The sequence below is a fragment of the Onychostoma macrolepis genome, chromosome 06, assembly GCF_012432095.1.
Source record: "Onychostoma macrolepis isolate SWU-2019 chromosome 06, ASM1243209v1, whole genome shotgun sequence".
NCBI classification, from domain to species: domain Eukaryota; kingdom Metazoa; phylum Chordata; class Actinopteri; order Cypriniformes; family Cyprinidae; genus Onychostoma; species Onychostoma macrolepis.
Window position 1 is genome coordinate 14,626,747 of NC_081160.1, and position 24,035 is coordinate 14,650,781.

Genomic DNA, 24,035 nt, shown 5'->3' on the forward strand with positions numbered 1-24,035 from the left:
AGGACTAGAGTTTTCAGTGATCCAATTATAAATGGTCAGCCAAGAAGCAGTAATGTTTACACCTGGTGGTAACAATTTACAATAACAGTACCTGAATTATCATGTACTAATACCTTAATTAATAATTACTTGACTATGAACTAATGAAGAGTTAAGACATGTATTAATCAAGAACTAACTTAACTACGACATGAGTCATATGAATTACCGCATGAATAACACCACCTTAATTACATGTTAGTTAATGTATTAATTAACACTTTGGGGTAAACTAAATCAAACATGCTCTAGAAGAAAGATTCATGAAAATGGCACACTGCAAAATTGTTTATAAATTTTCCACCTGCAGCTATGTCACAAACATCAGTGAATGACAGTGGATTTCTTGCAATATTTACATTTAACCTAACTCATCCAACGCACAATGATGCATTCATAATTAAAAACAACTTCATCTCATCCTGTTTTGAGTGATTCCACTACTGCCCTCCTACAATAATGTATTCATTAAGCAGATGCAATTTTCCAAATTAAAATCAGTGTTAGCATAGAGATGATGGTTATGTTATGGATTGGTTTACTGTCTTTATATCATAATAATGCACTGAAATCAGACGTTTGTCTTGTGTTCTTGCTCTTCTTTTGGGCCACTATTGCCCCTTCAAAATGTTAACCTTCCTCCTACCGTTCAGTTCCTTCTCCATCCAAATGCAGCCATGTGACCTCTGCTCTTCCACTTTTTTACAAACCACCAAAAAACACCAAATATCTGATTTAGATGAGCTGAATATGTATAAAACATGTGTAATTTATAACTTTTTAAAGATGTGCCCCTCCAAGACAAGTCATGACATGATACATTGACAACTCATGAATTCATGTTAAGTTATAAGTAATTAATGAGTTAATGATATTGTGCCCCCCCAAGTAAAGTCATGACATTATGATACATTAACAAGTCATGAATTAATGTTAAAGTTAATGATGAATTAGTAATATTGTGCCCCCATGTCATGACAAAACTTAAAATATTTACGTATCTTTTATATCATTAAGATATTCTTATCAATGCATTTTTATCATTTTATCAATAAGTGATTTAGACATTTAGACCTCTTAACCTACCTGTCACGTCCTCTGTTGTGTCTGTCATGTGTTCCCGCCTCTTGTTTCCATATTTGGTCATGTTCCTGTCCTTGTTAAGTGTGATTATTAGTTTATTCTGTTCAGGTGTGTGTGATTGTCTTGTGTGTGTATATAAGGTCCTGTCTGTTCAGTTAGTGTTGGTCTGGTCTACTCGTTATTCCCCGGTGTTCCTGTCTGTGTTAACCTTGCCTTGTCTTGCCCTGCCTTGATGTCATTATTAAAGACTATTATTTGGAAGTTTACCCTCGTCTCCGTGTTCCTCGTCCCTCCCTGCTGTGTGCACCGTGACAGAAGACCAGACCTAACAGTAAGCGGCGCCCCTTCACCACGTTTTGTTTTCCGTTTTTCTTAAGTCTTTTGTTTTGGTTTTCTGGTTTTGGTCCTGTCTGTCCCGCGGCATGGAAGTCGCCGCTCGTCCTTCCCGCTCCAGCCCACGGTTGGCGTGGGAGTTCGCGGATCGCCGCGAGTGCCGCGAGTCCGTTGGCCGCGAGCCTATCCAGTTGGCCACCGTCCGTGGCTTTCTTCAGCCCGCCGTTCGCGGGAAAAGTCACGCCGCCGTCCGCGACTCTTCAGCCCGCCGTTCGCGGGAAAATCGACGCCGCCGTCCGCGGCTCTTCAGCCCGCTGTTCGCGGGAGAATCGTCGCCGCCGTCTGCGGCTGTCCTCAGTCTTGTTCACGGGCTGCCGCTCGAGCACGCCGCCGACTACGGGGAAAGCCCACCCGAACGTCGGCGGTTCCCTCCCTTCAGGCCGCCGTCTGCGGCTCACCCTAGCCCGCCTGGAAGTGCTGATGGCTAGCCAGCCTGGGGTGTGGCAAGCCCGCCAGGAGTGCGTATGGCAAGCCCACCTGGAGCGTGTATGGCAAGCCCGCCTGGAGCTCAAGCCCGCCGGATGCCGCTGACTCAAGCCCGCCGGATGCCGCTGACTCAAGCCCGCCGGATGCCGCTGACTCCAGTCCAGTAACGGGTCCCCGTGGAGAAAGTCCACACGTTCCGGCCAGGAGTGCCGGTGTTGTCTTGTCTTGCCCACAGGAACATTTTAAACTTGCCTTGTCTTGTCCGCGGATACTCGTTTGGGGCAGGCGGCTTTTCTTGTTGTGGCCATGGAGGCCATTCCAGCCGCCTGCCTCCCTGTCGTGGAAGCGGAGGCGGTTGCTGAGGGACCTTGACAGGGCCCCTGACTCCCTGTCATGCCCAGAAGAAGCCTCAGCTTCCGAGCTGTTCCTGTGGGCTGTCCTGTCTGTGTGTCTGGCCTGTCCTGTCCCTGTCCTGTCCCTGTCTGTTACGCCCTGGAGGGCTATCCGGTCCTGTATGTGAGTCTGGCCAGTGTCGTGTCCTGTCTGTTACGCCCTGGAGGGCTCCTGATACCCCCTGGATTCCCCTAGGAAATTTTGGGGGGGGGTAGTAGAGCTCTGTGTGGAGTGGCCGGGCCGAGGGGACCGAGGCCACGGCCACAGACCATCTGCCATGGCCGCCTGAGCTCCCAGCCCTGCCATGGCCTCTCTGTTACGCTCTGGAGGTCCCCGTCCTGTGTTCCTGTCCATGTCTGTCCTGAGGGGCCTCCAGAGTGCCCACCCTCCCTCCCTGTTGGAACTGTTAGGCGCGGGACGCCTTCCGGGAGGGGAGTACTGTCACGCCCTCTGTTGTGTCTGTCATGTGTTCCCGCCTCTTGTTTCCATATTTGGTCATGTTCCTGTCCTTGTTAAGTGTGATTATTAGTTTATTCTGTTCAGGTGTGTGTGATTGTCTTGTGTGTGTATATAAGGTCCTGTCTGTTCAGTTAGTGTTGGTCTGGTCTACTCGTTATTCCCGGTGTTCCTGTCTGTGTTAACCTTGCCTTGTCTTGCCCTGCCTTGATGTCATTATTAAAGACTATTATTTGGAAGTTTACCCTCGTCTCCGTGTTCCTCGTCCCTCCCTGCTGTGTGCACCGTGACACTACCCCCAAACCTAAACCTACCCATTTTATAAACATGCAAGAAAATAACCATTTTAGTAACAATATAGCATTAAAAAAGTTTTTATAATCGCTAATCCCACTCCTACATCTACACCTAAACATAGCTATTTCTGTACAGTAGAAGAAAAACATGACAGACAGATAAATGCAATTACAATCATTTATTTACAATAGTCTAACCTTGAGGTCATAAACGCATGAATTAGCATTTCTGCATTTGACGTTGAGAGCATAGGTCGCAATTTAGATATGTTTTTGAGATGTAAAAACGCAGTTTTACAGATGCTAGAAACATGACTTTCAAATGAAAGATTGATATCTTCATTTGAGCATAATTTATGTTGTTAATCGCTGAAAATATTATCCAGATTATTTTCCTGATCCTCTCCCTCTCAGTGAACTCGTGAAGGCGCGCGCGTGCTAGCATCATTCAAATAAACAGCTCACCAGAAACACGGCATGTCGCAATCTGTGACGAAGGCAGGCGATATGTCTATGGGCGAGAGCCAATGAGCGTTCGATTATCCTGCAGTAAAACCTGTCGTTTGAAGCTGCAACATTTGAATTTGTAACGAACCCTTCAGTCAGCGCGGGCTTTGCTGTTTATGGTCGCTGGTCTCGCTGCTCGAGATGGAGATGAAGATCGTCGAATAAAGGCTTGGATTTGGGTCTGTTCCTCGCAGTCGTGTGGATTCTGAAGATCTGGATTACAGCGCACGAATAAAATAGGTTTCATTTCGTAATTATGTTGCGGTTTTGGTGGGTTTTTTTTTATATAGTTCTATTGTCAGTCACAGCATGTTGGAGAAAACGCCTTTTGTGGCCCATGGCAAACAAAGTAAACATTTCATGACAAGTAAAGGTTAAACGATTCCAAATGTTATTTATTTTAAGGTTTAAAGTTAAGTCTTGTTTAACTTGTAACTTAGGCCTATTATTGGAAACGAGCCGGCAGCACAAATCACACAATAAAACGAAATGTTATCATTTCATATAAAGTAAACGAGTAAACAATTTAATGATGCAATTGGAAACAAGGTAATTAATATGACAACTAATAATAAAATTAATTCCGCGATTTCAATATTCATAAGGATTCATTTTTGTCAATACGTAAGTATTTGTACATTTAGATGCTGAAAATACGTTAGTATTGTACGTTTTAGTGCCTGTAAAAACGTAAGTAAATGTACCTTTTATAGAACCACAATTTACATAAAATACATATGAATTATCATGAGATCACGCTGGACTTTACTTGACTGTACATATTATTAATAAATCATTAACAACTCATAGACTAACTAACATGAACTCATGCCTTGTTAATGTATCATAATGTCATGACTTTACTTGGGGGGGGCACAATATTACTAACTCATCATTAACTTAACATTAATTCATGACTTGTTAATGTATCATAATGTCATGACTTTACTTGGGGGGGCACAATATTACTAACTCATCATTAACTTAACATGAATTCATGAGTTGTCAATGTGTCATGTCATGACTTGTCTTGGAGGGGCACATCTTTAAAAAGTTATAAATTACACATGTTTTATACATATTCAGCTCATCTAAATAAGATATTTGGTGGTTTGTAAAAAAGTGGAAGAGCAGAGGTCACATGGCTGCATTTGGATGGAGAAGGAACTGAACGGTAGGAGGAAGGTTAACATTTTGAAGGGGCAATAGTGGCCCAAAAGAAGAGCAAGAACACAAGACAAACGTCTGATTTCAGTGCATTATTATGATATAAAGACAGTAAACCAATCCATAACATAACCATCATCTCTATGCTAACACTGATTTTAATTTGGAAAATTGCATCTGCTTAATGAATACATTATTGTAGGAGGGCAGTAGTGGAATCACTCAAAACAGGATGAGATGAAGTTGTTTTTAATTATGAATGCATCATTGTGCGTTGGATGAGTTAGGTTAAATGTAAATATTGCAAGAAATCCACTGTCATTCACTGATGTTTGTGACATAGCTGCAGGTGGAAAATTTATAAACAATTTTGCAGTGTGCCATTTTCATGAATCTTTCTTCTAGAGCATGTTTGATTTAGTTTACCCAAAGTGTTAATTAATACATTAACTAACATGTAATTAAGGTGGTGTTATTCATGCGGTAATTCATATGACTCATGTCGTAGTTAAGTTAGTTCTTGATTAATACATGTCTTAACTCTTCATTAGTTCATAGTCAAGTAATTATTAATTAAGGTATTAGTACATGATAATTCATGTACTGTTATTGTAAAGTGTTACCCACCTGGTCTTAACATGCGTTTTATTTTCTCTCCTGTGACCACTTGTGTTTGGATTTCATCTAGACTGTAGCACACAAATAAAATTGAATGAATGAAGCCATGCTGTTTATGAGTGAGCTGGAAACTAAACAAAACGGATTGAAAGGATACAATTGGTAACAGTGACTTTGGTCATAATCCATGTGTTTTGGCACAACATAGCAAAGTTAGAATTGATTGTTTTGGTTGACTTTCTTAAAACACGTCCTAGAATGCTCACGTGTCCAGTGGGCAGCAAATAGGCCTTTTGTCGCCGTTTAAACACATTCAACCACACTACAAAAGCAGTCCCTACTGAATGTGTTTTCAGCTAAATCTGTGAAAAAAGTGGTCGAAGGTGGACAAGCTCAAAACCTTTTATACTGTGTTTACACCTGCATTTACCATCATGCACTTCATGTGATCATAAATACATTTTAACACCAGGTGTAAATAGAGCCTTATAGTCATCGTTTTTGTTGTGAATGGCCCTTAAGTGTTGTATAAATATTAAATATCACCAATATTCTGGAAACATACGAGGTGAGGTGTTTTTTAATTTAAAGTTTGGTTACAGGTGCTGTTAGTGTACTAAAAAGTGACATTTTAAGCTGCAAGGTTGCCCGAGACAAACACCTTTTCACCTGATCGGTCCATATATTGACTTAAATGAAGAGAAGTTTTCCACTTTCTTCTGTGCAAACTTAAAGCCTTAAAAACTCACAGTTTAAACTTGATGGCCTAAAAAAACTAACATTTACCAAATGTCCCGTGTGACTTTTAAACAAACACGGACATCAAGAGCAGGTTAAACGAATGAAAAGGATTCTCAGAATGAGCTTTTATTGCCAGGTATGTTTACACGTACGAGGAATTTGTTTTCGTGACAGAAGCTTCCACGGTGCAACAGAAAGACAGCGACAACAAAAAACACAGATAATAAAAAGAAGAATTAAAAAATAGAACAAGTAAATAAGGAATAACAATATAAAAATTGACAATTGTATGTACAGGTATATTATGTGCAAATTGAAATGTAGACTAAGTATGTGTGTTAGATAAATAAGTGTATAAATAGTGTGTGTTCCACAATTATTGTCAAGTGTTCATGAGATGGATTGCCTGAGGGAAGAAACTGTTTATGTGCCTGGCCGTTCTGGTCGTCGACCAGACGGCAACAGTTCAAAGAGGGAGTGTGCTGGATGTGAGGGGTCCAGAGTGATTTTGCCAGCCCTTTTGCTCACTCTGGATGAGTACAGTTCTTGGAGAGTGGGGAGGGTTGTGCCAATGATTCGCTCAGCAGTCCGGACCCTCTGTAGTCTTCTGTGGTTAGTTTGGTAGCTGAGCTGAACCAGACAGTTATTGAAGTACAGAGGACGGATTCAATGATGGTGGAGTAGAACTGTTTAGTCTGCTGTGGTCAGATTTGGTAGCTGAGCTGAACCAGACAGTTATTGAAGTGCAGAGGACAGATTCAATGATGGCGGAGTAGAACTGTTTCAGCAGATCTTGTGGCAGGTTGAACTTCCTCAGCTGGCGAAGGAAATACAACCTCGGCTGGGCCTTTTTAACAATGGAGTCTATGTGAATGTCCCACTTCAGGTCCTGGGAGATGGTGGTGCCCAGGAACCTGAATGTCTCCACTGCAGTCACAGTGCTGTTCATGATGGTGAGTGGGGGGAGTGCAGGGGGGTTTCTCCTGAAGTCCACGATCATCTCCACAGTTTTGAGCACATTGGCTCTGAGCACATTAGCACAATGTCATATTCTGAGCACATTAGTACAATGTCATAATCAGATCATAATAATCTCTATATCTGCTTATCATATTTGGATTGATCTGGGATAGAAGCAGATTTTGGGAATCACAAAGCTTCAGTAAGACTAGAAATATATGGGTTACTCAGTAATGTAAATTCTGCTCTGCTATTCTAATAGTACCTCATTTTGCAGATTTCTTCTCTTAACAAAAACCCTCAAATATAGCATTTTCCACTCCTCAAAGGAAATATAATATTTATTTGTCATTTCATATGGCTTCAGTATCACATTAACCAGTACAAGTTTATTAACAAGATGAACAACATTTGGGAATAGTGCACCCAAAATGAAAATTCAGTCTTCATTTATTCACCCTCACGTCAAGCTTTAAAGATGGTTGCTCTTTTCTGTAATGCTATTATAATAAAACTGATGCAAAATCACCATAAAAGTGGTTCATGCAACTTGTACACTATTCTAAGTCTTCTAAAGCCTTACACAACCTTGTGTAAGAAACCAACTGTAATACTGCAGTGTTGTCCGATTCGTGAACAAGTCATTCTTACAACATGAATCATTTCAGTGAAGTTATAACTGGTCTGAATGATTCATCTATCTGTTCTGGTTCTCAAGTTCAACTCAATGACTTAAAGAGACAGTTCACACAAAAAAATGAACATTTTGACATTATTTACTCACCCTTATGTTGTTCCAAACCAATATGCGTTTTATTTCTTCTGCAGTATTCTACAATATTTTAAATGTTGTTAGCAAAACAGTTTTAGTTACCATTGTATGGCAATCAAAAACAATGAGACCTTTCTTAAAATATCCACAGAAGAAAATCAGTCAAACAAGTTTGGAATGACAGGATGGTGAATTTTCATTTTTGAGTGTATACTGTTCCTTTAAGGGCATTCACACTGTTCCATACTGGATGTTTTTTTTCAGTCTCAACAGCTCACCTGCTGCACAGGTACCCTTTATCAGTTCAAATGATGTCTGTATGAGTAAAACAAGTCCAAAGTTCCAGAGATGTCCTCTTACAACAGCTTTATGACATTTACACCAATGAATGTTTGTTTAACCGGGACTGCAGGCTGTAAACTGATACTTCTACTGCTGAACTGAAATGTGGACAACAACTTCAGGAGGTATTATATTTTACATGCATATACAGCCACTCTAGGTTAACAGATGCATGAAACATACGCTGGGGATAAGGATATTTAGAAAACTGAAAAGGTTTGACTTTCTTCCTTACAACTAGTCACAAGCGAGGGATCAACAATCAGCCCTTTCATGCTTCAGCAGACTGTTTGAACTTATAGAAGTCGCTAAACATAATAGATATAATAAAATAATTTTGTTCTTTCAACCTTCTCTCAGTACTGTATATCAAGGTCCAATGGTCAAACAGCAGCCAATATAATTTGTGTGAGAAGTAGTTTAGACATAAATTACTGGTCTCATTCACTTCCTTCCGAGGACAAACCTCTCCCTTCTCTTACACAAGAATGACAAACAAGTCTAGCAGGTTAACACGACCTGTCTTGGTTCCATTGCCAATTCACTAAGCAACATGATGAATGATGGCATTACATAACCTCAGCTTCAGTGGTGCTTGCAGAGTTTCTCTCCTATTCTTAAGCTTACCAGACAGGAATGTGCCTTTACTACATTCTTCTTTTCATTTTAGATTTGACTAGTTTTCCATTTAGACCAGGGATGTCAAAGACATGACCAGTGGGCTGAATACAGTTCACTGAGGAATCCAATGATTGAAGGATAAAAATCATGGTGAAAAGAGAACAAAAACACATGTCCATATTGTTGCTTAGTATGAAATATATTCAACATGTTAAATTTTAATTAGACCTATAATACGTCAGGACAGATTAACTTTTTGTCTTTGTCATCTTAATGTGATGGAAACATTCTTTTATTTATACACATTATTCAACTGTCCCAGAGCTAGCCATTTCATTTTTACATTCTTCAATTTGTCGCTAACAGCAAAAAGGTGGACAGAGTGTATACAAATTTTTGACTCTGAAAAGCTGTAAAAAAGTGACAAAATTTTGAGGGTGATTAATACTATGAAGGTTTTTTTTTTTTTTACAAATTTCATAAATTTGTTATGTAGGCCTTGTAATGTAATCTAAAATCCTAAAAGAATGAAATTAGTAAATAAGTTTCCATTCATTTTTTGGTTCATAAAACAGTAATTAATTCTAAGTAGTATAAAACTCATTCTGTGCAATATATATTTTTTAATTTGTATGCAACCAGATCTCAAGGGATCAATGTCTTTAATGTTTTCATATGAATTTGTACAGAAACATAACATTTTTAGTAAAAAACAAACAAAAAAACATGTAGGTCCAGTCTTAAACCTAACCGTCAGTGGGGCGAAAGCAGATCTTACAAAAATTTATGAATGAGATGCACAAATTCATACTAATTAGCCATCCATTTGCCAAAATGCAGAGTAGTTACAAATCGCCTTGAGACTGAGACCCATGATTTAGAGGCAGACAGGAAAGAAGGAAAATCAGAGAGCAGGAAAACACAGAGAGACAGATAAAAGTCATCAAGTCTGTCTTGTTTCTCCATATGGAGGACAGTCATTCATTTCTGCTGATCTCCAGACGCAGTATTATTCACTTTCCCCTGACCATCAAGAGATGTCCTTCCTCCTCACCCTCATCATTTATCTATCTCCTCACCTCAGAGACTAAATATTCACTGTGGCCTACCACAGAGTTTCATGTCTTTACTGTAATCAATACTAAACCCTGTAAACAAGACAATCACAAAACTGAATTTGATTATTACTAATAAAATTATTTATATTATATCATATTGCAATCTCTTCTACTGGAAGTGCCATCTATTTTGACAGAGGAACTAAAATTATATTGGTTGTAATATAACTTGAAAAAGGTGTTGTTGAGAAGTAAAGAGGAATGTATGGAAATGGGACAGATATCAGAAACATGCATCTTAGGATGATGTCTGAGCAGAGCACAAGCTGTGCTCAAGGTGGTGTGCGTATCAGTATTGCACCTTGCTGGGTAACCGAGATGACGCAGAAACACACAAACAGTCCACACACACACACGCTTGTACAGCTATCTTTGGGGGACTTGCCATAGACATATTATTTTCATACTGATCTAACAATATTTTCCATCCACTAAACCTAAAATTACCCCTCACAGAAATGTTTTTGCATTATTAAATTTTTAAACATTATTAATTTTTTTCCTCGTTGAGACGTTGTCCCCACAATGTCAAAAATGTCAGGTTTTATCCTTGTGGAAACATTTGGTCTCCACAATGAGGATAAACCTGTACACACACACACACACACACACACACAGAGCAAAACTATTTGATTTTTCATTACAAATACACTGAAGAAATTCTTAAATCCACTATAAGTTAATAATAAATTGATATTATTATAAATCATAAAATATACATTTAAATTACTATAAATCATACTAAAATTAATTTTAAAATCTTGGCCATAAGACAAACTTGAGAGGGTTTTGCTGAAATGACTCGGTTTTTGTGCACAAAAACACAAATGTACTGTAAGCATACATCAGAAATAATGTTACACAGTAATTTCCTCAGAAGTAGGCTACTTATACAGTGAAATTCAGGGAAAGGCTGACTTTGATACACCTGATACTGTAAGCTAATGAGGTCTATAGAAACTGTCCACAGTATAAAAGCAGAACAGGGTAGATCTGAATGAATGGGAACACCAGGGGCAAAAGTCTGTTAACAATGTGGACTAATGTGCAGCTCTCTCTCTCTCTCTCGACAAGCATTGATTTACAAGACTCTGTAGATACTGTGCCTTCAAGGCATATGCACACAACTAAATAGCTGTGAGCAATCTATGATTGTTGAGAGTGGGTGACAGAATTCTTATCCTGTTTATCTGTTTGTTTTTAAAAGCATAATGTGTAACAGAGTGTTATTGTCAGTTATGCAACATGAAAGTCTATTTGCATTCTTGCAAAAAGAAAAAAACTGAATAAAACAAATGACAGTTTTTCTAACACAACTCCTTTTGTCAATTAAAAACATTTATTTCGCATTCTTCCAAAACAAGTTGGTCGAATTGTTGACAGGTGATTCACCTGTCGCCTCCTATTCTAAGCCCCTCCCACTTCCACCAAATACAGATAGTTTAATTAGTGATGAGGAAGTCTAGTCATTTCCGTGAATGCGCTAGCCTGTGTGAACCCACATCAAAGCCAATCGATTCAGTCCAATTAATGAAGTTAATTAATTCAGATCGAATTTGATAAATGGATTTATTAAGATCCGCCTCAAAATAGCGATATAGCTCATTTGACTCGGATCGTTTTAATGAATCTTTTATCCGATTCTCTAAATCTGTCTGAATCAGTGTCTGACAAATCTACCTGTTGATCTTAGCTTATGTTTAAGTCAAATAAAATGATTCCACTCTGCAGTGAACAAACAAACGACCATTCAGATGAGTTATTTTCGCTGGTTGCTTAAAGGGGGTGTTCGTGACTACGTTCTGTAAGTTGATCGAAACTCACCTTAAATTCCACTGAGAGCTGAGGCGTGTAATCGAGCGTCCAGAGCGCCCTCACTAGCGATGCCAGCTTCTCCGTCACCTCCCCCATGACCTCCTCATTCTTCATCATCCCGTTGATCCTCCGCTCACTGAATTCACATTTATACTGCTCCAGACCCAAATACTCTGCCAGAAGTTCCGTGTTACTCAAGCACTGCACCACGGCGTTCATGAAACAGGTGTTTCCGTGGTTCTTCAGACCCTGAACTCCCGGAGTTTTCTCGCCGTAACACCAGGACAGTCTTTCTTTGACAGACCCATAAGAAGATGAGGGCGCAGCGGTCTTCCTCACCGAGCTCTCTCTGTGATTCCCAGAGTTGTGGGCGCTCAGAGTGTCTCCAAACCCACCATCATCATCCTCCGCCGTGTCCGGCTGGTCCGCGTCCCCCAAGTGTGCCAAAGTGCCCAAAGTTTTGACAATCCTGCTCATAAAATTTCCAAGCGATTTTAGCGATTTCCTTCTGAACAGCTTCTGGGACTTGTGCGTCTTATTCTTGCGCTTGGCTGATTTGGCTTTGATTGTTTGTTTCCTGGTTTCCCTCGGCGTATCCATGTTTAGTCTGTCGTTTCACCCAAACCGATCAGTGGAAGTCAGAAAGAGAAACAAGTGCACTATGGTGTGAAGACACGGCGCTCCCACCTGTGCGTCTCGAAAACCTACATCACTAAAGCATCACGACGACGAAAAACAGACTGGAAAGGCACCGGTGTCTGCGCCGAGGCTCGTGATGACTTAACGCGTCCCCGACATTCCCAATCACTGATCTCAGCTGCGCTAGTTTCGCTTTATCCATGACGCTCTTGTACGCACCTGGAATTACGCTAGGCTTAACTCCATGCTTCAGACACAACTCCTGTTCTTTACACCACACCTACATGCGCTCTTGTGTGTGGATGACCATTACTGGCTGTTTGTCGCCCGCTCTCTCTTTTTCTGGCTCCTGGTTGGAGTAAATGCGTCTGAATGGTAGATACACGGCTTCTACCCTCCCACTATGAATCTTATTAGCCTGGTTTACTTTGATCTTGCATCGGGAGAAGTGAATGTGGAAATGAATAGCCCACAAATGGAAGTTTATATACACCTGGCTGTATACCTGCTTCGTCGGCGCTACAATATTTTCCTTCCAAACACAAACAGACATTGAATTTTATGTAGCCTATTTAATAATTATAGCTTTTGCGTCATTATTTTGTAATTAATGTCCACATTCAGATTAAACCGTCTTTAAAAGATTTCACAAGCTATTTGAATATTACTGTAAACACATAACCACATGAATAAACTCGCTCTACTATCTACTATCAGAATATTTAATTAATTAATTAATTGTGTACGTAAATGTAGATGATGTTAAATATTCTGTGGATCATTCTTTTCATTTATTCATTAAACTTGGGGGACATCCTTGCTCATGTAAATTATTGACTTTCAAACAGGGTTCGGTGCCCCTTATGCGGTCTGAAGAACTTGAAATGATTTAAACACATGCCAGCATTAAAATAAGCCAAAACAATTAAAAATCAAGATTTGTTTTGCAACTTTTTTCTTCCTGTTGTCTTGAAAAAGCCTAATTTTAAAAATGTGAATTCTAGGCCTTGAAAAGTCTATTAAAAATGAATTTGGGGGGCCTTGGAGGGCTAGTGTAAGTGTAGATTATGATAAATATCCTGAGGTTCATAAACAATTTTGCCACAGTTATTGTCTGTCTTTTTGCAAAGCATTAGGAGCCCCCTACTGTTTCCTTGTGTGCTTCCTTTTAAAAGTTTGTCCATGATTCATATTCATGTCTAGAATCATATTCATGTATTTTCATAGCTGTAGACCCATTATGCACCCATTTAACAAGGAAGAATGAGACCAGATAAAGGATAAAGAGTAAACTCAGCACAACATTTTACAGACTTCATTTAACCTGTATAATACCAACATTTATTTATTTACACTCTCCCCTATGTTTCTTGTTTTATCAGACACCCTGTACAGGTTTATCCTCTGATAGGTATCTGTTTTTTATCACACACCTTACCTTCAAGACAGATAGATGGTTTATATTACTACTGAGCTGAATTTTGATTGGATAGCCTATACTGGCTTTGTTATTTTATGTCTTTATATTAGCAACAACAAGGTCATCAGATCTGTGTCATCTGTGGTGTAGGCCATACCAAATAAAATAAGCACAGCAACCGTTTTTTAAAATGTATGTGGCTGAATATCCTTACTGTTAAGGGTTAAGATATTCATTATTGAGGCTGTTCCTTGGAGGTGAGAGGAAATTTGGGACAGGCACATCCAGATGCTGGGTTCACGCCGTGCTGTACTTCTCCACACCTCCCCCGCCAGCTCTCTGGAGATTCTCAGGTGATATAGCTGACAGTGCAGTTCACAAAAAGTCCTCAGAAACTGGGGCTCTAGGCTGCTTTATTTCAATGAAATGACTGGAATTGGACTGTTTAATGGTACCTTTAAATCTCACAAGAATTCATAACCTAATTTGCAATACAATTATTTGCAAGAAGAAGGAACGCAGTGCAATGCAAGTGTATATCTGAACTACTATCATATCTGAACTGCATTAGATATTCTTATTCACTGTTTAGGGTTTGTGGATATCTCCACCTTAGGATAGCTCCATCAGCACTTGTGCTGACAATGCATCTGCTGTTGGGGCAGATCCTCACATTTGTGATGCTTCCACTGTGCCCGACGCCAACATGGGTCACTTCACCATCAGAATAGTGCCAGAGCTTCAGTAATTTGTCATCTCCACCTGAAAGAGAGATTTGATGTTTAGAATTATAACTGCAGAAAGTGGCATGAACGTGCACTAAAAACAGAAATGTTAGATTAGCACCTCATCAACTCAAACTGTGAAACTCATTTAAAAATAACTGCTGGGATCAGTTTGAATTCTGCAAGTGTTTATTTAGACCTGGTGAGCAGACATTTATCCAACTGTTTTGCGAATTGCGCTTTTCGGCACCGTTATAAATACTTCTGTTTATATTGTTTATTGTGCCACCTGTTGTTATTGTTACATCCGCCATATGACAGAAGAATGACTCAGTGAAATAACTCTGTATGGGAAAAGATACTGATGGTACCTACCAGTCACAAAATATTTTCCCTCCTCAGAAATGTGCATGCCATTTATAGCTCCAGACAAGGAGCCCTCGAGTTCTCTGATTGCAGAACCATCATACACCTCCCAGTAGCCAATCTGTTCAACGGTAAAGATTGCATTTCAAATGTCCTACTCTGGTCTAGATCTCAGTTTTAATGGTGAATGAATGAATGAAAACTAAACATACAATTAAAAAAGATGGATGGCAGATCTGATAGAGGTGAAGAGTAAGACAGCAACAATTAAAATAATGGAAAAACAGATAAAGACAATGTAATTTCTCAGCATGCACTCAGATCATTGCATCAAAGAGCTAATGTAATTGCAACAGAAATATCAAGATGTAATTTGTTATAGTGCAACATGAGGAAAAAGAAATGGCTCTAAGCCTTCAGTTGTTCTTTGTCTTGGGCTATTGCATCTGAACCTGTATACAAGAGATATTACATAAATCTAATTTCTGTAGGCCACTGATTGCATTTCAGCAGTAATGGAGATGTTCACTGTTGTGACATGGCTTTCCTTTTTTGACAACTGGATTATTCACTTAAAAAAGAAAAAGAAACAAAAAATAAGAAATTATTTAAATCTCAGTGCTTCTCATTCATTAAAATATACTCTCAGAACGTATCAAAACCTCATTCTTATGATGCTGTGCTGAAAACAAATTCAAAAATAAAAGAAAAAAAGAATGATGATTTATGATAGAATAATTCTATCAAGTTTTAAAAGGTATGAGCACTGTTGGAACTGCAGACAGAGCAGGTCTGGTACGCCTCATTGAGATGGCTCTGTCCCAGCAGGCTTTGCGCCAGCACTGGGTATCCGGCATGACCCCAGCATTGTGTCCTTTCAAGTACTGTACCTACTGTGTTGGATTTGGCTGCTTTTCCTGGACAACAATGGACTCGCATTTGTTTTTGTTTGACTACAGTCTGGAGTATTATTAATTACTGCTATTAGATGGTAAATTTAAACCAAACACTTCTGTTCTTTGTCCAACTGCAGCAAATGTTTAATCAAAATGTTACACACTTTCCTTTAATACCATTGTTGACAATAAATTCTTAAAAGGTCTTAAAATAAAACAGAATAACACCATGCTGTAAAATCTTTACTTTTTAAAATATGAATGTTTCTAAAGCACTAAGGGTATCATTCTTTCTTATATTTCTGTGTGATGGACGTACTGTACGTTTAATACACAGCCGCACATACGCATGCTAATAAACTGCGGTCTTTAAATGGACACTGATGCTGTGCCCTAAGACTAGCAGATGGACTATTTGGCACAGAGTAGAATGAGCGGATCCTACTACATCCACAGGAGACTGGGAGAGCTTTCTGTCAGCTTGTTGTTGTGCACACAGTATCTATCTCTGTTTTTTCTTTCTGTCTGCTCTCTCACCTATCTGTCACTCCCTCTTTCTGGCCACATTTCTCTCAAACACATGCCAGTACATCGGTCTAGATCAGTCAAGTCTTGTACCTTTCTGTCAGTGCCACTGGTGATGATCTGGAATTCCTCAGGGTGGTAACATACAACACTGAACAGGGTGTTGGACAAGACCATTTGATTCCTCACGAACCTCCTGGATGGGAGACGAGAAGAACACAGACAGATATGGTTAAAGGTTGCATCAAACAGATTGCAAATCTGCACTCTGAATGCTTGGTTCATGAAAAGGTGGTTGATTTAACTTTTCATCAGGCTTGTGCACAGAGGAATAACTTAAGGGCAAGACCTTTCCCTCAGTAGGTCTACATTAAATGTCTATTATTTGATGCTCTTCAAACTTACACCAGGTCCCAAATGATGCAAGCTCCATCAGAGCTGGCTGTCACACACTCCTTGTCGTTACTCTTGATCTTAATGCAGTTAACCGTGGCTTTGTGCTCCTTCATGGTCTCGATGAGACGATATGAGTCCTGGAATATCTCCCAGACTCTAACCTTTATTACAAAAAGATGCCAAAGAATACATTTATTCTGCATCCTGCAGAATTTCTGCTTTTTACATGGCTCTGTATAATTGATTCTGACTGGCCAACTGTGCCATTCTGTGGACAAATATTGTTATATAATGAAAGCTAAACTGAGTCAGAAAGACTTTTTAAATGTTTTTAAAAGAAGTATTTTATGTTCACTAAAGCTGCAGCTATCAAAATACAAAAAAAACGAATACTGTGACATATTATAACAATTTAAAATAACTATTTTCTATTATTTTTAATACAATTTTAATATATTTGAAAATTCAATTTATTTCTGTAACAGAAAAGCAGAATTTTCCATTACTCCAATATTCAGTGTCACTTTATCCTTGAGAAATTATTCTAATGTGTTTGAAACATTTCTTATTATTACCAATGCTGAAAACAGTTGCTCTGCTTTATATTTTTGTGGAAATGTTTTTTTTTTTCTTCAGAATTTTTGATAAATAGAACAATATTTATTTGAAATGGAAGACTTTTGTAACATTATAAATATCTTTACTGTCACTTTTTGTCGATTTAATACATCCTGACTCAGTAAAACTATTACTTAAAAGGTATTTCTAAAAAACAAAACAAAACTTACTGACCACAAACTTTTGAACATAAATGTAGTTGTGCTAGTTTTTTGTATCACTCTGGATGCTTTTTTCTCAAAAAAAATAAAAAAAATTTTTTTTTACATAACCATATATTTATGATTATGTATTTGGTAGGTGGAATAATGTACAGTAATGTACAGTATTTATTCTAAAACTGGAGTACAGCTCTTTAAAAGTGAGTTTTTGATGTGTATCTGATGTATCTGATGGTGCTGTACCTGTCCTTCTCCCCCTCCACTGACAATCCTCTTGCAGTCATTGGTCGCTGCTATGGCAGTCACTCCCATACTGTGGGCATTATGAATGATCAGCTTCAGCTTCCCACTCTCTGGGGTGAACACACGAATCTTCCCATCATTCCAAGCTGGAAAAAAGTTATCAATTAAAGTAAGCTGCAATAGAATTGTATTGAATTCCAAATATGATAAACAAGTTTATCAATTAACATGTTGGTACATAATTTAAACATAAATTATTATTATTATTATTTTATAATTTATTTTATAATATATAATTAATTACTGAATTCACCCTGTGAAGTAAATTTTGGTGTTTTGTGACTTTGCAATCTGTCTATTAAATAGATAAATAAATATGTAAAATAGTCTTTAATTTTGTACAATTATTTTTGTAATTATATATATATATATATATATATATATACACACATACATTTTACATATTATATATTTGCATATATATATTATAAAATAATTAAAGTTGTTATTATTAAATTATTGTTCCTCAAACCATTTCATAGAATTCACATTTTACAGTTTGTAAAATTTCAAATACACAGATCAATAGATCTGTATGAGACTGACCACTGAAGATGCTCCTGCCGTCCTGCATGAAGCCCAGAGCGTTGCATGTTATGTTAGGCACCATGATACGCAGAAGCTCCTTGGAGGACTCAGTATGCCACACTCGAATATCATTCTGTGAACAGGTGGCAAACAGCTCTGACGTCCCACTGTTGAGAGTTAAAGGGAGTTGAAGGAAGAGGATTTGCACAAATATATATTAGGGTCAATGCTTTTTTTCTTAGGATTCCAATACAAAGCTTATGGCTCCCTCAAGTGGCAGAAGGGAGTATATCACTCACAATGGAAAGGCCACGTCTTTTACTGCACTGTTATGATTTGTTGCAATAAGTTCTGGTTTGAAGTCAATGTAGCCTAAACTGTAGATCTGTGCAGCTTCTGTCCCGACGTAGAACTGCTGCCCATCTCCACGCAGGGTCACTGATGTCACCCCTCCCTCCAACTGAACACTCCTGTTACAAATGATCAGTTAACCATAATTAGTGATTGAATGGGATGAAGGAAGAAAGAAAGAATAAATAACAAAGGAGGAAAACAAAGAGCAAAAGAAAGAAGAGGAAACAAGGGTTGTTACATACTTAATGGTTTTGAAATTCCCTCCTGAGCACAAAGACAACATCCCATCTCCTGATCCAACTAAAATATCACCAGTCTTCAAGACTTTAAGAGTGTTCACTCCCTGCAACAACAGATGTGCAATGACATTTTACACAAAAGGTCTGTTAAAAAGTTTTGTTCAGACTTGTTGTTCAACTTGTTTTGACCGTCTCTGTTAACTCCTGTTCTTTGGACGGTGTAGTGCAATAAATAAGATATGTGCATCATTTTTAAATCCATTCACATGTACCAGTGCATTTTCTCAAAAATCATGTAAATTATGTATATGACATAAATGCAACTTCAAGAAAATAAATTCTTGGCTGTCACTGTGTTAAATCATAGTTGGAGACTCACCTTGCTGAATTTTTGTTTAACAGGACCACAGCTGTTGAGCAACCTTGTCTTCAGGTTCACTTTCAGAATATCCCCACTAGTAGTTCCACAGTAGAAATAATTATCATCGTTTGGGATCTGCAAGGCAGGGGAAACACTTACGTTTATTTATGTTCTACCGTATATACCAGTTTTAGACATAAAAACACTCTGAAATCCATCTAAGGTAGAGTAGGTAAAAAAATGAAAGAACCAGAACCGGCAGTATCAGTGAATCTTACTCACCTCTAGGCATTTGACAATTCTTTTGAGCTGTCCAGTCTGGCATTCTGTGGGCCGGATCTTTCTGTTGGGCAAATCAAGCTCCCATACACGCAGAGTTCCACTAAAAAAAAAACAAAAAAAACACCATGAAAACACACTAAATTAACATATATATATATATATATATATATATAAAAAATTTCAGTATATTTTCAAACATTATTATTATTGTTATTTTTAATTATAATATAATAATAACTGAGCACCAAATCAGATTATTAGAATGATTTCTGAAGGATCATGTGACACTGAAATCTGTTGAAAATTCAGCTTTGCCATCACAGGAATAAATTACTTATTTTGAAATATAGTAGAAAGTAGACAATTTGGATTTTAATTGTAATATAATAATATATTTTTTTATTATTATTTAATGTGAGATTAAGGGTGAAACATTATACTATGAAAGTTTTGTTTTAGATCAAAATGGAAATGTTTCTTGCATGAATGACTACCATAAAATTGGACTTACCTTCCAGCAGAGACAAAGATTTCATCGTTCAGGTTGGTGTACTCGATGGTGAGGCAGTGACCAGCACTCTGTGCTGAAGCAGGACTGCCACATATAGCCTCCTTACTCTCGATGTTCCATACTACTATACTAAAACCATCAAGTAAAAGAAAATCATTTCTATTGTACAGTTAGATTAAAGATTAAATTAGATTAAAAATGGCAAATACAGTGGGGGAAAAAAATTATTTGATCCCCTGATGATTTTGTACATTTGCCCACTGACAAAGAAATTATCAGTCTATAATTTTAATGGTAGGTTTATTTTAACAGTGAGAGACAGAATAACAACAAAAAAATCCAGAAAAATTTATAAATTGATTTGCATTTTAATGAGTATTTGACCCCGTCACAAAACATGGCTTAGTACTTGGTGGCAAAATCCTTGTTGGCAATCACAGGGTCAGACGTTTCTTGCCACCAGGTTTGCACACATCTCAGGAGGGATTTTGTCCCACTCCTCTTTGCAGATCCTCTCCAAGTCATTAAGGTTTCGAGGCTGACGTTTGGCAACTCGAACCTTCAGCTTCCTCCACAGAGTTTCTATTGGATTAAGGTCTGGAGACTGGCTAGGCCACTCCAGGACCTTAATGGGCTTCTTCTTGAGTCACTCCTTTGTTGCCTTGGCCGTGTGTTTTGGGTCATTGTCAAGCTGGAATACCCATCCACGACCCATTTTAAATGCCCTGGCCCTGACAGTACATGGCCCCATCCATCATCCATTTGATGCGGTGAAGTTGTCCTGTCCCCTTAGCAGAAAAACCCCCAAAGCATGTCTCCACCTCCATGTTTAACGGTGGGGATGGTGTTCTTGGGGTCATAGGCAGCATTCCTCCTCCAAACACGGCAAGTTGAGTTGATGCCAAAGAGCTCGATTTTGGTCTCATCTGACCACAACACTTTCACCCAGTTCTCCTCTGAATCACTGGCAAACTTCAGACGGGCCTGTACATGTGCTTTCTTGAGCAGGGGGACCTTGCGGGCACTGCAGGATTTCAGTCCTTCACGGCGTAGTGTGTTACCAATTGTTTTCTTGGTGACTATGGTCCCAGCTGCCTTGAGATCATTGACAAGATCCTCCCGTGTAGTTCTGGGCTGATTCCTCACCGTTCTCATGATCATTGAACCTCCAACGAGATGAGATCTTGCATGGAGCCACAGTCCGAGGGAGATTGACAGTTATTTTGTGTTTCTTCCATTTGCGAATAATCGCACCAACTGTTGTCACCTTCTCACCAAACTGCTTGGCGATGGTCTTGTAGCCAATTCCAGCCTTGTGTAGGTCTACAATCTTGTCCCTGACATCCTTGGACAGCTCTTTGGTGTTGGCCATGGTGGAGAGTTTGTAATCTGATTGATTGATTGCTTCCGTGGACAGGTTGTCTTTTATACAGGTAACAAACTGAGATTAGGAGCACTCCCTTTAAGAGAATGCTCCTAATCTCAACTCCTTACCTGCATAAAAGACACCTGGGAGCCAGAAATCTGGCTGATTGATAGGGGATCAAATACAAATTTGACTCATTAAAATGCAAATCAATTTATAACTTTTTTGAAATGCGATTTTCTGGATTTTTTTGTTGTTATTCTGTCTCTCACTGTTCAAATAAACCTACCATTATACCATTACCATTACCTACCATTACCAATGATAGACTAATAATTTCTTTGTCAGTGGGCAAACGCACAAAATCAGCAGGGGAACAAATCATTTTTTCCCCCACTGTATAGGTAATAAGGTAATATAGATATTCAGTAGATATTGTTTAATTAACGCTAAGAGACTAGAGCAAAGAAACATCAAAATGTGGGAAATATTAATTCAAGATCACTGAAGTAAGATTTTACCTGCCATCATCCTGTCCACCCAAAGATACCAGATACTTATCATTTGGGGAGAAGCTGAGATCTTCAACCCTAGCTTTATGAAGCACAAGACGGGTATAAATCTCCTTCTTCTCATAGTCCCAGATAATAATATCAGCCTGTAGTGAGAAAACATTTTAAGAAAGAACAGAGTATTAAGGGAGCACTGTACAGCAGTAAAATAAAGCATATCTGTGATGTTATTAAGCCATGTGTAAATAGCGTTTTTCCTCTTTTATTGCACCAGCTCACCTTAAAGCCCATGAAAGTGACCTGTCCAGATGCAATATAGCGTCCACTTTTGGACACAGAAATGCAAGAGATGTTGTTTGTATGGCCATGGAGGAAAGTTTGTTTCCCACTTCTCAGACTCTTAATGATAACAGTGCAGCCAAGAGGATAAACGAGATGTTCTTTGTCTGGATGCACATTGAGTCCAGAAAACACATGACCTGTATAAACAATGTAACGTTAACGTTTTATGTTTGGTACCGTGCCGCTTAATTACATCCATTTTAGCAAATACCGTAAATAATAGATAAACTATCAAACGTGATAAGGTTCAGAGTTTATCTTACCATTAAAACCAATAACAGCCTCTAATGCGATCTGAGGGACTTCTTGCGCGTCTTCTGCCATTGCGATACAGCTTTAAGCTTCAGAGTAAATGAGTCGAAAAGGCTGCTGGCTTCGGAAGCCAAAACACGCGTATCCAGGCAACGGTAGCACGCTGTGTTTAGACTCGTTGCTTAGTAGCCTAGGAGAGTTCATTTCACTGAATCGATTCATTTGAACTGTTCAAAAAAAAAAAAAAAAAAAAAACTACTTAACCCAATTACTTGTACAGAAGCCTTGAATTAGAATATTGCGTTTTTGTTTTGGTTATTAACTGAGAAGTCGAATTCAATTTAGCGTTTTTAGTTCTGTTAGTTTTAAACTGTAAATGTCTTGCCAGGAGTTCTTGTAGCCTACAGCTGTTCAATATTTTCGATGCTATCCATTTCCATATATTGGAAACTAGTGCTTATATTTTTTAATATACAGAAATATCTGCATTGAAAATATATAGATATAAAGCCTACTGCATGAGTAAATATATGTTCAATATTTTACACATGCAGTACCATATCTTATCACATGTACATCTAAATGTGATAAAGTGTATTACTGAATATAAAATAACATATAGGCTATTGTGATAGCATATAAGTAAATATGTTGTCATATTTTTCAATAGGCTATTCGAAAGCGGTAATTCCTTATGTATTTTTCAATATATTGTAATATATTTATTGTATAATTTCTAATATAGGCTACCGTTATGTCATTTAATATATCGATCATTCATATATTAGGAAATATATATTTTCTTTGCGTAAGGGTTGTTGTCCGAAACCCTGTGCACTCATTTAGTCACATAATGCACCACGATTGCGTCCACGGCACAACCACAAGTTCCTTATTAAATGATTGTTAAATCGTTCAATTAGAGTTCATGTCAGATTTAAAGATAACTTTGAAAATTCTATTAGACGGACGAAGATGTAGAAAAGTTAATTTCCTCAGCTACGTATGGAGAAGGAATACATCTCTGGGAAAAGAAACGCTGCTCAACTGGATGGGAGTTAAATCTGCTGTTTTTTAATAACCAGTTTAGGCACTGAAATCAGTTTATATCATAACGAACCGTGATGATTAATAGTTTGTTTATTTGTTTTTTTCAGTCACAAAAGCTCATTTTAGGTCCACAAGAGCTTAAATTAAGGCAAGGCAAGGCAAGACAAGTTTATTTATATAGCACATTTCATACACAATGGTAATTCAAAGTGCTTTACATAAAAGGAAGTGAAATAGTCATTAAAAATAATAAGAGATTAAAATAATAAGAGATTAAAATAATAAAAATCACAACAATAAAAACAAAGTGATTTAAAATCGATTTTAAAAGAATTTAAAACATTTAAGGATGGAGAGTGATTATACATAGTGCAATCAGTTCGGACGTAGCACAGTGCTCATTCAACAAATGCACAGCTAAACAGATGAGTTTTGAGTCTGG

At 38.2% G+C, this 24,035-nt stretch overlaps 2 protein-coding genes across 3 annotated transcripts in view; both read right to left on the reverse strand.

Moving 5' to 3' along the window:
- Positions 1–12,735, reverse strand: part of usp43a (ubiquitin specific peptidase 43a) — a 106,961-nt gene extending 94,226 nt beyond the window's left edge. For both annotated transcript variants that reach the window (XM_058779614.1, XM_058779613.1), the window contains exon 1: positions 11,757–12,735. In XM_058779614.1, the coding sequence (XP_058635597.1) occupies positions 11,757–12,347 (591 nt within the window). In that variant the 5' untranslated portion in view covers positions 12,348–12,735. The remainder of the gene's footprint in view (positions 1–11,756) is intronic.
- A 1,034-nt stretch (positions 12,736–13,769) lies between these two features.
- Positions 13,770–22,708, reverse strand: cfap52 (cilia and flagella associated protein 52). The gene is made up of 14 exons (XM_058779463.1): positions 22,555–22,708; positions 22,229–22,428; positions 21,959–22,095; positions 20,072–20,200; positions 19,561–19,660; positions 19,297–19,413; positions 18,921–19,021; positions 18,624–18,794; positions 18,343–18,491; positions 17,737–17,882; positions 16,724–16,875; positions 16,412–16,514; positions 14,907–15,018; positions 13,770–14,568 (listed from the first exon to the last, which is right to left on the reverse strand). Exons 1-14 carry the CDS (start codon positions 22,613–22,615, stop codon positions 14,384–14,386), a joined length of 1,863 nt encoding a protein of 620 aa, XP_058635446.1. The 5' UTR covers positions 22,616–22,708; the 3' UTR covers positions 13,770–14,383.
- Between the last annotated feature and the right edge of the window lie 1,327 nt (positions 22,709–24,035).

Excerpts from the sequence above, each read along its gene's own strand:
- cfap52 (XM_058779463.1), bottom strand. The coding sequence starts at position 22,615 with ATGGCAGAAGACGCGCAAGAAGTCCCTCAGATCGCATTAGAGGCTGTT. Across the intron at positions 22,429-22,554 it reads GGCTGTTATTGGTTTTAATG|GTCATGTGTTTTCTGGACTC; the intron begins GTAAGATAAACT and ends TTGTTTATACAG. Across the intron at positions 20,201-21,958 it reads GGTGGACAGGATGATGGCAG|TATAGTAGTATGGAACATCG; the intron begins GTAAAATCTTAC and ends TGATGGTTTTAG.